Here is a 15997-nt window from a genome sequence, read left to right on the forward strand (position 1 = left end):
CGTATAATTATGTTGCTACACACTTCGTGTTACGCTCGACCGAGACGAGTTAACCAAAGTTAAACTGTTCGTCCGTCCTCGTTCGCGCTTTCTCAACGTTTATCGTCAGTTAATTTGGCAAAATGACGCTCCGACCTGTAATGCAGTTACAGTTGTAATCGCAAAATTGTTGCGCGTATTAAATTCGTATTGATTGTAAAAAATGCGGCAAAGTCGATGGCAGACCGCTGTAATATGTAATACTCAATTCATCTTTTTTCACCTCACTGTTACAGAGGAAAGAACTCCATTTCAAAATGAGAGGATTCGATTTACAGCAAATGATGCATGCACTCCAAAACGAATAGCGGTACAGTTTTACAAAGCAAAGAGCAAGCGGCGTCGCGTGATTTACAGCCATCTGCCCTTTTCCACTCCCCGTCTCTCCTATTCACGCGCAACATATCGAAATACACTCGATACCAAAGAGATTTAAATATTTTACATTGCCATCGTGATACCGACATTTATTAAACCATTTATTAATGGCTTTCCATTTTTGTACGATCGGAGAGGAAATTTGATTTATAACGTGCTTTTAATTAAAAGTTTTTATAGTTATCAATCAAATCTCATAAATTCATTATTCGTGTAAGCGTGCAAGTACGTAGCCGAAAGATTCTGTCCTAAGCTTGAAACTAATCTACGCGAGGTCCATAATTTGTTGATCATTTTAACGTAAGGATATGTGTATGCGTATATAAATTGAAATGTAACCGTTAAAAAATTTTTTTCACTAAATTATATCAATTAAATCTCGAAGACATTTAAATGCTGTAATCAATATCTTCTAAATCAATTTCCTTCAAAGATAATTTAAAAATTATTTGAGAAAATTAATTAAAAGAGCAATTAATATTTTTAATATAATTTACTTTTGTAGTTATTCTTCCGCTATGAGAGAGTTTTCGATTATCTTCTAAATTTAATTCGCAGCGTTATAAAAACTTGATATTATTAATGTAAAAAACTTTTCTCGAACAAAGAAAGTCTAAAATGAAATAAACTTTTGGAAAGAAAGCATTAATTTATTTCTCTCAAAAAACTTGAGCACCTATGCCAATGTGACACTAATTATACAATTTCTTGACATTAGGCAAAGCATTTTCCTAATCAATTTTTTCAGCTTTTTAAATCAAAGGATAATTAGGATTGTCAGATATACTCAGAAATTTTTCAGTCTATCTATATTGTTGAAAAGCTTGCTTTTCAATAATATTGAAAATGAGAAATTAGAAATTAGAAATTGGAAAATGAAAAATTGAAATAAATTTTTATTTATTTTAATTTCTTCCAATCTTATTTTGTGGAATATTTTCAATATCTGAGCCTATAATACTAAACATAATAGAAAGTCACCTTAAATATTAATTTTATTAAATATTAATTTAATATTAGAGATGCATAAATGAGCAATTAATTTTCATTTAATTGTATCATAAATCCAAATTTGAATTTTACTTATGAGAGATACATTAAAACCTAATAAAGATAAAGAAGAGATCGGAGGAAAGCGATCGAGAAGAGAAAGGTTATCTCTCTGTAACGAGGGTAAAAAGATATAAAAGCAAGATCGGTTAATTCGCTGTTAATCGACCGTGAGATTGTTACATCAACAGATAACTAGGCGAGATAGGATGGCTCTTTTCAAACTATACATTTTTTTAATAGCAAATTTAGCAATATCAATAAGTTTTGAATAAATGTGGGACGCACGAAATCTGCAACTTGCTCGTTTTATCTGACATTATTTACTGTTAGATTTAGATTTATTTAAAATATTTGATGCAATATATATAAAAAGAGTAATTTCGATAAGAAAGTTAATCTTTACCGTTGCATATCTAAAGAGATGAAAGTAAAAAACTGATATACTATTTGATATACAACCAAAATAGTATAAATTACGCATGCGATATTTTATCAGTCTTTTAAATCATTTAGCTGCACGATTCAAATATTAAAGTGGATTGCATTCGCTTTGAATTAAAATTAATTGGACAGAAATATTAACTTCGTTCTGCAATGGCTTTATAAGCCATACCAACTAGTCTGTTCATGACACGGCTATTTAAATTTTAAAAATTGTTGACTCCAAAAAGAGAGATTATTATTTTACCGAATCGATAATATTTAATTACAGGTGGCATCTCTTTTTTTTCATTGTTTCGCGTATCTTTATATTTTCAATATAATAATATAAAAAATTTGATATTTTTATCTTTTATTTTTTTATAATAAATATTTAAGTAAAAATATCTTACATTCGAGCTAGTACATGCTACGAGTCAGTGATTAATCTTTAGTTAAGAAATAATCTGAGTAACTAAGTTTGTATATATTACATGGAAAGTATAATCATCCAAATTCATCGGGAATTCATTTGTTATCGGAACTTGTGTTAAGATATACAGAAAAATGTTTACTCTAGTATAAGAAAAAAATAAGAAACATGTAAAAAGTATACATTATATAAGAAACGCATTATTGTGAGAAAATTCGGTCAGAGAAATCGCGATGCATTAACCCGTATTTTCCGTGTATTTTTCCTCGGAATGAGAGGTAAAGTCAAAGCACGCGTGACGATCACTGGGATATCGAATATCCAATTTATGGCCGATTTACGGTCGAATTTGGGCCTCATATTATTTTCATTTGTAAATAACACAGATGTCTTATTATTTCAGGAGGAAGAGAAATGAGATTAGTATGAAGGGAAAAAAAGAGAGAAATTTGTTCTCTGTATTATTATTACGTTCGACTGACTTTTTAACGAGCGCAGACCTGATCTTTCGCGAACGTGCGAAAGTCTCTCTCTCTCTCTCTCTCTCTGTCTTCTCTCTCTCTCTCTCTCTCTCATTCTTGTATACGGACGATTGCGTGATCGAAATTGAAACGAACGAACGAATCAGAGGTCGCGTGCTATCGAAAGGGCTACCTCATTGTCAGTGTGTAGGCGAAGTCCTCTCGCCACTCCCTTCCATCCCCTTTCTCCCCCTCCCCTCCCCCCCAGGCTTTTCGTTTGTGGCCCAACTGTCCATTCCCAGCAGTTAATCCTGACGGAGGGTTTCCGGTCGAAGGGTACGTGTCCAGATAGGTAGCGCACAGTAGTGCAGCTCACTCGAAAGGAGAAGGATACACACAGGTATCATATATACCAAGTATCGCGCATCATCTCTCCATTACAGATACTTGAAGAATGCGAACTTGCGAGAATGCAGGTTGCTTTCATGCAGCAGTGTCAAACTTTTCGAAGCAAGTTGTATCGAATGAATTTTGGAGAATGCGAACAGGTGATAACAGAGAGCTTTTATTGAATTCTCGATAGGATTATTCTTTTGTGAAATTTTAACTTAAAGCTTAGCTAGAGGAATATATTTAATAAGTTATACATTTAAAGAACGATGTAAAGACGATAATAATTTTACAATACTCAATCAGTAATACATTTGTGTCGAAAAAAATGTGTAATCGCAAGTCGTGTATGATTCTTTATGCAAATCATTTTATTCCGAATTTCTGAGAATTTTTACAGTTTTATACTGTCGTTATTAATTATCAATCACATTGTTAATTATTATTAAACTAAATTTAAATTTAAATTTTAGAAAAAAAAAATAAATTTTATTTTTATAATTTAATGTCCTAGATTCTCCAAAATTATTATTACATATTGAATCGTGTTCTCTTTTTAAAGATTACATCTATTTCTCCACAAAATATATATTTACAAGAAAAAAAAAAAATAAATCTATGCATTGGAGAAACGTGTGACTGATGAAATAAACAATAAACAATAAACAATAGGCATCCCTTCACGCGCCGCTGAAGTCGCTTCAGGTTTTACGTCATTACTAATATCGTTCGCTAAAACTCGGTAAATCCAAGAAATCGGCACTAGCAGCCACGTGCGATTGTGCATCTCCCGGGTCCTTAGAACGAAATTAGAGAATCCTATATCACGTTTTGTGCGCTGAACGACGGCGGGACGCTCATGCGAATCCCGAGGCAAATCCGATTTCATCCCTCTTCCCCCTCTGTCGAACTATTCGATTCCAAACTAACATAATAACGTCGAAAACTAGAAACACGCACTCTCTCTCTCTCTCTCTCTCTCCTCTTCTCTCCGCCACCTACAATTCGACTACAGGAATCGCGAAATAATTAGGAGACACTCGAAACATCACGTGAATTTGATACATGCAGGAGGATTGAGCGAGAATCAATATCTCGAATATTGATGTTCCACGAGGAGTTCTTCATTGATAATGAAGTGTGTTTCATCCTTATAAGTGCAATTAAGTGAGAATAACGTGCACTCTTCAAATCATGTACTATAGGTGATTTTAGTCAACGGTAATTTGAGAAACCAAAAAGAGACTGTTTGTTTGGGAATACTTTTTATTTTGACTTTTAAAATTTAATTAAAGAGAGAGAGATTTTTCCCTTTCTCTCCTTTTTCTATTTCAAAAGTGTTACTTTAAAAGTAATTAATAATACGTATTTATTACATAACTTGTTATATTATTACAATTCTAAAATAAAATAGTTAATTTACTAGTTTGCCTAATTTGTCAATTTTATCCAACAATAATTGTAAATAACTCTTTTCTCTTTCGGCACTTTATGACAGATGGCTCAATCTCCTAATATTATCGTAGACATCGTTGTCGAAACAGCTTCAGGATCATCTAACGCGATATAACCCGGTAGATCACGCGAGAATCAAATTTCCATCACTCCGGACGGAAATATTCCGTCCAAATCTTACCGGCTTAACATAGGCAGACGAAAGGACGGAGATGAGGAATATTCAATACCTCGCCGACCTGCGTTAGTCGCGTAAACGTGACTCTCGACCTCGCCTTGCCGTTGTCGACCCTCCGAATCCCAAGCCGAGTGCCGCCCCCGATTTATTATTTGCCGAACGATTTCTCATTTGCGCATCACCCTCGAGTGGCGCTTTGTGTGCCTTTAGGATCGAAATATCGGAAACGGAACGGCTTCTCGAGTTGAGATATTCCCCTCCCTTTTCCTCTTTCCTTCCCGACGGCATTTTCCTTACGATGATTTTCGAGACGCCGGGCTTATACTCGCGAATGCAGAACGAAGCTAAAGATCCGCTCGACAGATGAGATTCGATCGCGATAAATATTTTTTTACCTCGCGTTAATTGTCATTTGAAAATTAAAATTATCTCTTTACGAAACAATTGGACGATAATATAAGATGACGTCCACGTGCGAAACGTCAAGCCAGTTGCACCGTAATATCACGAAGTACAAATGCGTTTGGGACACGGTGTGTCAATTTTAACTAACCCGTGTGCTCGCGCGTTCGCATCGTAACCCAGGTAACCATCAAATATCGGCCCGTCAGTGCGTTGCGATCGTTAATAAAATTCCGCACAGGCATCCGTCGGCCGTCCGTCGACCGTCCATTTTCAGAGACCGTAAAGTCAGACCGTACTCGCTCGTACGGTTATTAATTTATTATTCGATCATAGACTCGCAGAAATTGCGGGAGAATTGCGTACCGCGTTTTGTCGCTGCGCAATATATTCCCCGAATTATCATCATATACATTCCCGTCAACTATCGCTTTGTTTTAATAATTTAGAGTAAATTTTTCATTCATTTATTCTTTTCAAATATTAATCAACTTTTAAATATAAAATATCTTGATGGCTAATAAAATTTAACATTCTAATAGAGCAAACATCATTTGTAATTGAATGCAAAATAATTTCAATTTATTTTACTTTAATGCTGTGTGTGTGTGTGTGTAGAAATTAAATTCTTTTAAAACACTGTCATTTCTGATTTACTTAAATATACTATATGTGCAAAACAGTATCTCTCATAAAATGTATATATATTTTAAATTAATGTTTAATTAGCGATGAGATATTGTGATAGATTTACAAGCACATGATGCAATATTTTATGTCATCGTTTAAAATGTAATTTTTTTCATTTGACTTTTAATACCCGCATTCGACGAAAATAGTGATAATTCCTGAACACTCTGGTATAGAATCCAGAGTCGTTACACATCGTGCAAGTATATTTTACGAGAAAGTCAGGATGAATGCCGACCACGTTGCTCGTATGTCCTCGAAAATGCTATATTTTACTGCACGGTAACTAAATACACCATATATATATGTATTAAGGCAGAAAGTGAACAGTTATATATTAATTGGTCATTAAACTGTGTTGGAAATTAAATTTGTCGGCATTTCGAAATGCCGTGTCATTTACGATTTATGTAAATATATGTATACGTAAAACAATATTATAAAACGTATTGTAAGTTAATATTAAATTAATGGTGACAAAATTGTGTGATAGACAAAACGCATAATGCCACTTTTCTATTATCATCTAAAATTAATTAATTTCTTGTTTCTTATTTAATAAAATATAAATTATTCGCAAACGCATTCAATTATATATAGATGCATATATATATATATAACCGCAATTTGTATCTTGAAAAAAAAAAAAGTAAATAACGTGTATATATCTAAATAACATTGTGAAAAAAAAATGAATAATACAATAAGAATTATCAGTTTCAAATAGATTTATATGGCAATTCTGTCATCGTTTCATTTCAAGAGATGCGGAGAGGAAGAGAATATATGTATACTAAGAAAAAAAGAGTGAAAAAATATAGGTATTTTATGAAATATTTACTTGATCGTTTATACTCATCATCGTTAAAAGAAGCGAGAAGCGAATTCTCTGATTATCAATTTTACGTAATAAGTACTCGCCGGGTTTTTGCCGCAATAATGAGGGACATGTCACGAAAAGTATCGTTAAATACGGAATATCGGTGCGACGGTGACGGTTGTTGATGGCGCGGTCGAGATATTTGCGTACAGCTACCGCGCGCCGAGTCCTTGTCTATTTTAATTATCATCGCGCGTAGCAGGCCCGATAAGCGTTTACCCAGAAAGGTAGTAGAGGGCTTGGTGCACGCGGTTCGATGAACGCGCCGATAACAGCGAGATGCGGGTGCGCTCTCGTACATGCGGGCGTTAGGCATTCATCGCACGGCGAGTCTGTGAAGTTGTGGCGATGCGTGAAGTTTGACCCGCGCCGCGGTACGCACGCACGCACGCACGCACGCACGCACGCACGCACGCACGCACGCATGAAAAGCCTCATGTGTACGCCGGGTTGTAGACGCTCGTAACGCGTAACGAAACGATAGTGTAGTTAATGGCTGAATGGCCGCACGGTACTCTGGCGATCGAGCGTTTAATCAGATTTTAAATTAGAAAAACTTATCCCTCTATCATTCCCCCTCCCTCTTTTCCTTCGATTTATATCCAGCCTATTGCTAATTTTCCTCATCGCGCTGTTATACATATGTAGACTTTTACAGTGAAATAAATAAAAAGCCATATGGGGGGGGGGGGGGGGGGAATAAGAGATTTTTAACGCGTGAAAAGGAAAACTTTTGCACAAGCGAAAATTCTCGGCGGGTTCTATTTGGTTGGGCAAATTTTTACGTACGATCCCACGGGATCTCTAACGAAGGTACATACACGATTCTCTCATCATCATATCCCGCGAGTTACATTTAAATCGCTCTTGGCAAGACGCCGCGCGTGGCTCATACAGGTGTACACGTGTGAACGAAAGAGAGAACACTTCCGCGATATGAATATACGCGTGATTACCGCAACAGGAACGGACAGTGTTTCATGGCGGTAAAACTGCATCCGCGATCTCGCCGCACATTTCTCTCCCTGTTTCTATCTCTTCCGAGTTTCACTCTCTCGTCGACCAAATTGGCGCGTAACTCCCGCCAGTCGAGTGCGTTACCGAGATGAGCCTTTTTTTTTTATTTGTAACAAATAGACTAGATAATTGAAATCGTATGGAGTTCCAATTGGATTTTTTTCAACAACAAAAAAATTAATTTATATATAAATATAACTACCAAGTGTTCAACAATATTGAGAATGGAAAAATCCATGACTAAAAACCGGCAAAATTTGATGAAAAGAAAAGTCAAGTTTCTCTGAAAAATCTGCGATCGGAGGAATATTCAACGATTACCAAAGAGATAATGTATAATTTCCAAATAGCCGGTTCTAAATCACTCGCCAAATAAACTATGTAACAAACAGAGAGATACAATAAATCGATATATTGCGAGCGAATGTACAAATGTACGGACCTTGATGTAGAGTCTGATGCGCGATGTTCCGACATCTCGCGAAAGCTCGTATCTAGTAATTTCAGCGAATCATCTGATTAAGCACCGGCCTCTCACGGCCGCTCCATCAATGGCAGCCGCAGTGAAACATAATATCAGAACCGCGAAGATAGTCGGCACACCTTTGTCAGTATTCAGTCCTCGTACACGTAATGATGCGACGTCATCGTGCCATAATATGAATATACATATATATGATTAAGCAGCGCGTTTTCGACGGCCGATCCCACACGTTCGGAAGTATATAGGTATTTCTTCATATGAAACTGTATTCTCACATTTGCACATTTGTATTTCATTACATCATTTATTCAATATGTTTCAATTATTATTATTAAGCGATAATTTAGCCAATAAGATGAACCAATTAAAATCTCAACTGATAAATTGTATATAAAAACTTACAAAATTAATTTAGAAGAAAAAATTATATATAAAGAAATAAAATAAGCAATATATATATAAAACAATAAAATATATAAGCATAATGTACATGTAGATAAATTCAAAATTGAAACCATCAAATTTGAAAGCAAATAGACTCGAGTTCCAGCGTTGCGAAAAAAAAAGCGCGCGACCTCGATGGTATTGACAGAGAGCGTAAAGATATTATCGGCGACTCATCGGCGAAGTGCCAATCCATTATGTACGAACCGAGTCTTTCGCAATTCGCAGAGAGAGAGAGAGAGAAAGAGAGAGAGTGTTCTAAGCTACATTCGGTCGTTTCGTCGCGCGAAAATGCAACGTGAAATCTGACGCGATTTCGCATTTACGCAGTCCAAATCGCGTTTCTAGTCTCATGAAGAAAATTCGCGGAGATAAATTTAAATGTGAAAGAAATATTCCTTTTCATCTCGTATCTATCGTAAGACTTTTGGCGTACCAAAGTGCGATGGAATTCTCCTGACTCGATATACATCACATTGAATGTAAGAAAAAACGAAAGGAGACAAGGTACTCGTTTAAGATCGGCGACGACGAATCGGATGAAACCAAGCGTCGCAAACGCGCTCTCGACACGCGTTCTTGAAAGTAAATCACTCTCTGGCGCGAATCCATAGCTATCGCTTGCCAGAGGACTTAACGTTGCGCGTTTCTTCGGACGGTGAAACGCCGGGATCTAATTCTGTCCCGAAACGAATTTAGCGATAGCCGTAATACGTAAATAAACGCTAATGACAATATGATATTCGATTCATCATCGAATAATGTTAATTGATAATTACGAGTATTTGTAACCACACGATTAACGTAATTTATTATCGCTTGCGCACACGGGAAATATATACGATTAAAAAACAGATGAGAGATTATTTCGAGAAATTAGAGGTTTGTATCATCTAATGATAGGTATAAATGATCGAATTCGAAGGTTCGACATGACCGTGGGTTGATAAAACCCGATTGTCCATGCGCGGAAGAAGTTACCACGTGCACAACCAAATACCGACTGAAGAGTTAACACGCGAAAATGCGTGACGTGTGTCGTGTGTCGTGCCGCATGAAATAGCATAATAATTATCGCGAATAAATCGCACAAAATGTCGGCGCGTTTGCGTCTCGCATCGATTCAAAATTAGTTTCGTCGTCTAAACGTCATCGTGATTTTACTCCGAATGTATCATTTCGATGCAAAAAACGAAAGAGAATTAAATTCAATAGAACGAGTGAAACTCGATAATCATTGGGCTAATCACATTAAATCTGCAAGAAATATTTTACAAGTATATAATTTTTGCAAAACACACGAGAATTCTTTCATTAAGGCTCTTTAAGGCAATTCTGTTTAAAAGCCGAAAGCTTTGACAGCAGAAAAACCGATAAGATCGAAAAATAAATCTACTTTAATTAAGCGTGATCGAATGAATTGTACTTTCTGCAAAATTGTAAAGTTTGAAATGAAGTTCGTAGAGATAACATTTTTACAAAATTATATTTTCTTCTTGTTCCATTCTATTTGGTAGATTCTCTTAACCAAGTTTTATTTACATACGCGTAAACATTATAAACTAAATTGTACCCAACATACAGAGTGTCTCAAAATCACTGGCTATCTTTTTGACAGCTGATTTTCTAAATTTATTATCGATTTTTCCTTGGCAAAAATATTGTGAAAAATCATTTCTTTATTTTTAATTCTTTATTTTCCTTGTCTTTTTTCCATCATATGTGTAAATCTTTATAATTAAACCTTAAATTAAAATTCTATTAATATATCCAACATGACCAGAGCATATGTTATTAAAAGGACAAATGATTCTGAGATATCCTGTACATATATGACTTTAACTTTTATCAAACGTTACATATAAGGATGAGAGAATCTGACAGTTACATTTAGCGCTAACAATAAGTGTAGAATGCGAATGAAAATCTTAAAGGCGAGAATATGAGGCGCGAGGGGTTGGTCACTAAGGTAATTTTTGTACAAGGGCTAGGTAATTTAGCGGCAATCCCAGCAAAATTTTGGATAATCCAAGGTTATTTTTGGTAAATCTAAATAATCTTTAGCGTTAAAATAATTTAAAGTAAAATTTCTTTTTCAAAATTTCTTTTTAATTTGAGATACTATTAGGTAATCTTAAGTAATCCGAGGTATAATTTAAGGGTAATCCGTATCAAAGGGTAATTTTTGTACATTATAACTGTTAATGACCAACTCCTCGCGAAAGCGTGGAGTTTAATATTGTTAGGCCGGTCTGAGTTTCGTATTTATTTTCCACGAAAATATATTAGGAACAGCGATGATTTTATAGTGTTTTACGTATCGCCTATGGCGAAACATAAGTAGAATGGAGTTATATAGAGATGCAAGCGCGTTCATTTGCCCGCAAAAGCCATTGAACGCCAACGGCGTGGAATAAACGCATGTTGTACGATATATCGGATACTGTTGCGCGGTGTAATCGAATATTATTCATAAAATGTGCGTGGATGCGAGTGTAGTACGCCGGGGTTCTATAAACACGGCTAAAAGCTCAGCCCTTCCAACCGGAAGCTGAGAGAGTAACATCCATATAAACATATTTCCACGATAAATAAGCTTTGATTTTCGCGAGAAATTACGCGACTCAAAACTAATTGTTCTCTCTCTTTCTCTCTTTCTTTTTTTTTTTATTATTATAAAAACGACGAGGAAATTATACTTTACAAGAATTAGCCACCGCGTTCGCGAATTAATGGAAACGAGCGAATATCACTATAATTGCCATGAAAAGCGTATTTCATACTCGCTTTATATCATTAAAAATGGAACATGATTGGTGAGCAATTATCGAGCCAAATCGGATGGCGTACTGTAAAGGACATTTGAGAAAAAAAAAAAAAAAGCGTACAACTGATTAAACAGTCATTGCTATACAATATCAAAGATTAAAGGACTTTGGTGTTGCTTAATTAAGTTTCAATAGTGGATTTCTCTTTTCACCTCGCTAAACTGCACGCGAGCGCATGTATATTCGCAAAGGCGAAGCCCAGAAAAAGAGGAACAGAGAACGAAAGAAAGAGAGAGAGAGAGAGAGAGAGAGAGAGAGAGAGAGAGAGGAAGAGAAATGTCATGTGATAAAGAAAAGCTACGTTCATCCTTCCTGATATCGCTTTCTCTCTTTCTCTCCGCGGTTGATAACCCCTCTCGCTCTACCGGCAATCGCAAATCGATGTTTAACTCTTTCTCTTTCTTTCCGTTTTGTTTATATTTTGTATATAATACCGTTCATTTTTAGTCTCTCATACTAGATGGTTTATTTTATTAAGAGTACAAACGCTAATTCTAAGTTATATCCATTTGTCGCGAATTAATTAATTTTTATTATTAATTTACATTTATTTAATAATTTAATTTTTTCACTATTTTAATTATATTTATTATTTATTATACACTTGACATAGTAATATTTTAGTTTTACAAAATTATAATTTTATATTTCTTGAAACAATTTTGTTCTAAATGGAACAGCAAATAATAAAAAAACGTAGTTTCTCTCTCTCTCTCTCTCTCTCCTTTCTTCAATTCTACATGTATAACATTTTGTTTCGACATCTACAGCTGTACTCTTTACTTATACGTATACATGTATATACACCTCTATCACTCTCACTTATTTTAGTTTCTCACCTGCGTTCTCTCTTTCTCCTCTTTATCTTTGTTCTCTCTCCCTCTTTTCCTTTATCTCGCTAAGAAACGAGATTGGGTTGTAAATTGAGAATGTCAGCTTACCCGTTCATACTGCCGTCAGCTCCGAGCGTCGATGAGCCGGCGCGTTTCCCAGGTCGGGTGCGAGGTTAGGTCGGCCGCCAGCACGTCGTTGCTCAGCACGGCTGCGTATCAGCGTCACGGAACGTGCCGCGAGAGAGGACAACAGGTTGCATGTAGTATCACTGCCGCGTCCCCGCCGTCGTTATCGCGGGCAAGAGAGGTACGGCAGATGACGTATCGACGAGCGAGCAAACGTATGGAGATAATCGAGCGCGACGATGACGAGCGAGGCCGCGAGGAAAGACCGGAAAAGAGCCGTCGCGACGCGACACTGTCTCGCTCCTTCTCCTCCCCCTGCCGCTTCTCTACCTTGCCACACTCCTTCTCTCTCTCTTTCTCTCTCTCTCTCTCTCTCGCACTATCGCACGCGTGAATATGTATACCAATTCCGCGAATTCCGTCACGCGCGAGAAAGGCGCGGCGCGATACCGCCACTCGCGACGATTCCTCGAATCGAACCGGAGAGTTGTGGAAGGAAGGCAGCGGATGGTCTCGGAAATATACTGCGCGACCGATATACCGCGCGCACCGGAACGGAGAGATAATGGCACGGCAGGCGATATCGACGACGTCGGCGAAGATCGCGGACGAGGATAGGATAGAGCCGTGCACACACCACGATAACGTGCGACGCGCGTCCGTTAGTCGCGGAGCCGAGGCGGACACGCGCTGCCACTCACTTCACTTGCACCGGCCGCGAGGTGCATCGTTGCGCTCGGTGCGCGAGCTTTTCGCGGGGGGTGTCGCCATCTCGCGGCGCGAGTCAAGTAATATTATGTTCGCGAAATGACCAAGATAAAATCAAAGGGCGAAATGAGAGAATGCTGGGATAAAGATTAAAATAAAAAACATATAGAGACAGATAAAACGACAAACATATTGGGACGAGATATACGTCAAGTTTCTTGCATTCCATAAATAATTACAAATTCATTCGATAAACGTAAATCAAGTATTAAGCATTTACTTTGTCGTTTTTGGAAAGTAATATTGGTAAATGATTTTTTTTTATAATTATCTTTCATATCTTACCGAATATATATTATATATTTAGACAGATTAGTTTGGAGGAAACCTATTTTATTTGGAGCAAGTAATTGGAGAATTTGATATGACTAACCATTGGTAAGATTGCGATAATTGACTGGAGATAGCTTCTTACACACTCGTACACACACGAAATAATAAAACACAATAATAGAACAAAAAGAATGATTACACTGCTTATTAAATCAAATATAAAATCGGCACAAAATTGCGATTCAGAAGTATTATATTCACTGTTGTGACAGAAGGGGAGTGACACGTGGGTTGCGAGAGCCACGTGACCCGTGAACGCTCCAGGCGCTACCGCACTCTCGCGGGAAACATCGTGACAGTGATAAATTCAAAGCGGTGGAGTTATTAAAATATCCAATTCTAATTATAAAATATCTCATCGCACACAGTTAATCGATCAAGATCCTTCATATCTATCAACACATTTCCGCTCGGCACCGTCGTGTAATAGTCGAACGCATCGTTGACACGATGCAAACCGAAAATCGCCGAGATACGAGGACGAATTGTGCATTTCGCGTGATAGTCCAACAAATGTTGCATAGTCTCTCTGTCGGGAGTAAACCGTTACATTCCGATTATTGGTCTCCTTATATTTCGATTACGTAAGCGCGAGTTTTTTATCTTTGCCTTTTGTGAAAATCTATCTACAATCTCAGTGCTAACCTGTATACCAGGGTGTCAGCGACTTTGTAATGTTCCGCGGCGACCGCGAATACTGTGTAATTCGGCGACATTAGATATAAATCGAGGTACCGTTTATTCCGAGCATCGCCAAGAAGAGCGATTAGCCCGTCGTGCTTCAAGCTGTGGAAAAAAAGAAATGAAGATATATTAATGCAATATCTCAGGCAACGGACTTTACTGCAAATTATTAAAATTGCAATTCATTCATAATTGGTAAATATATATATATATATATATATATATATATATATACAGGGTGTCCGGTAACTACCGAGCCAACGCTCGTGAGCAGATAAAGCGCGGTAAATTGAACAAAAAAGTCCTCTACTATTTTGCGCTATTATATATATATACAGTTTACCGCGCTTATTAGTTACCGGACACCCTGTATATATATATACAATTTTCTGTGCGATTTCTAACAACTCAGTGATAAAAGTATTCGACATTTATAATTTCATATTATTTTGTCCAGAATCTGAGTGAATAAAAAACCAGATGATAGAAAAAGGCAACTTGGTTTCAACGTAACAGAATAATTTCGGACCATTTGACGACGCTCCGGAAGTACGACCCGCCTTCGGTCTCGATCATGACACGCACTTGTTCCTTTCCGGTGAGTTCTTTTAATTTATATGGCAAGCACCGTTCATTTTTATCACACACGACCTCTGCTCCGAGATCGGCGCACAGCTTGGCTCGCCTTACATCGTTGCACAGAGCTATCGGCTAACAATAAGATAAAAGATAAAGACTGTTTTCAAATGTTCTTAGATAATTATTCAGGAAACAAAGACTCAAAATTTCCAGAATGCGTTAGGATTTTTGATAGGATATTTGTGTATAAAATTGCAACACTTTAATAAAAATACGTCGTTTTTTATTAGATTAATTAAGATACTTTACGAAGGAGAGCGTGCACGTACAATTTCCATTTTCATTTTTCATTACTCAAGTGAAATCGACAGATAGAAAATTGCGAATACCTTGGCTCCGAACACTCTAATGGCAAGATCTATGACGGCCAAGGCGGAACGCGAATGTTTCGCGTTAACGAGAAAGCATTCGTTTCTCTGAATGCGAGCTCGACGGCCCATCGCCAGTAGCGCTGAAAAATAATCATCCATAACGACCGCCGTGTCTTTCAGGAATATTCGTCCCGTTAATCCAAACACGTCCTACAACATTTACTCGATTAATCTTTTAGAGGAGTTTTGTTGCATACACAAGAAACAATATTATTTGCAAATATTAGCAGCTGATAAAATTCACGAATATTTGTAAATTGTAATCACACGCGGTATTAACGCTAATGTTTTAGCTTTAAAAATTAACATATCCCATTTAAGGTAGAGAATATCTTTTTATACTCTGTAATGAACCAGACAGCTTTCGGCTAAACCACCGCAGACGGGATAGTTGTGCACGACGACTTTCTCGCCCATCTGATAGCCTGTCCGCTCGTGTGCCAGTCTGCCCATTTCGAGAATCGTGCCCGATACCTCGAAACCGGGGACCACGGTCGGCACCGGGATGTTGCGGTGCTCGCCGCGCCACAAGAGCGCGTCACTTCCGGTCAGTCTGCAGAAGCGCACGTCCACGCGTACCTTTCGCGGATGAAAAAAAAAAAAAAGGGGTGTGAGCGGATTCGCGCGGTCGTAGCAGAGAAAGTGTTTATGGCGAATGAATTTTAGTCGACGACACTCTTAACCTTCGTGC

The 15997-nt window shown here is 37.2% G+C and overlaps 2 protein-coding genes across 5 annotated transcripts in view; both read right to left on the reverse strand.

Annotated features, from left to right (window-relative positions):
* Heph (polypyrimidine tract-binding protein 1 heph) overlaps positions 1 to 13209 on the reverse strand; it is a 394763-nt gene extending 381554 nt beyond the window's left edge. For 3 of the 4 annotated variants that reach the window (XM_072902193.1, XM_072902196.1, XM_072902188.1), the window contains exon 1: positions 12494 to 13209. Coding sequence is in view for 3 of the 4 variants with exons in the window: in XM_072902196.1 (XP_072758297.1) it covers positions 12494 to 12501 (8 nt within the window). In the remaining variant the exon portion in view is untranslated. The remainder of the gene's footprint in view (positions 1 to 12493) is intronic. The other variant, XM_072902198.1, reaches the window with a different exon arrangement.
* Positions 13210 to 13834: 625 nt separating this feature from the next.
* LOC140670861 (quinone oxidoreductase-like protein 2) lies at positions 13835 to 15759 on the reverse strand. The gene is made up of 5 exons (XM_072901645.1): positions 15661 to 15759; positions 15265 to 15456; positions 14826 to 15007; positions 14258 to 14398; positions 13835 to 14141 (listed from the first exon to the last, which is right to left on the reverse strand). The coding sequence occupies exons 1-5, from the start codon at positions 15757 to 15759 to the stop codon at positions 13952 to 13954; spliced, it is 804 nt and encodes a 267-aa protein (XP_072757746.1). The 3' UTR covers positions 13835 to 13951.
* Positions 15760 to 15997: the final 238 nt, after the last annotated feature.

The sequence above is a fragment of the Anoplolepis gracilipes genome, chromosome 11, assembly GCF_047496725.1.
Source record: "Anoplolepis gracilipes chromosome 11, ASM4749672v1, whole genome shotgun sequence".
NCBI classification, from domain to species: Eukaryota; Metazoa; Arthropoda; class Insecta; order Hymenoptera; family Formicidae; genus Anoplolepis; species Anoplolepis gracilipes.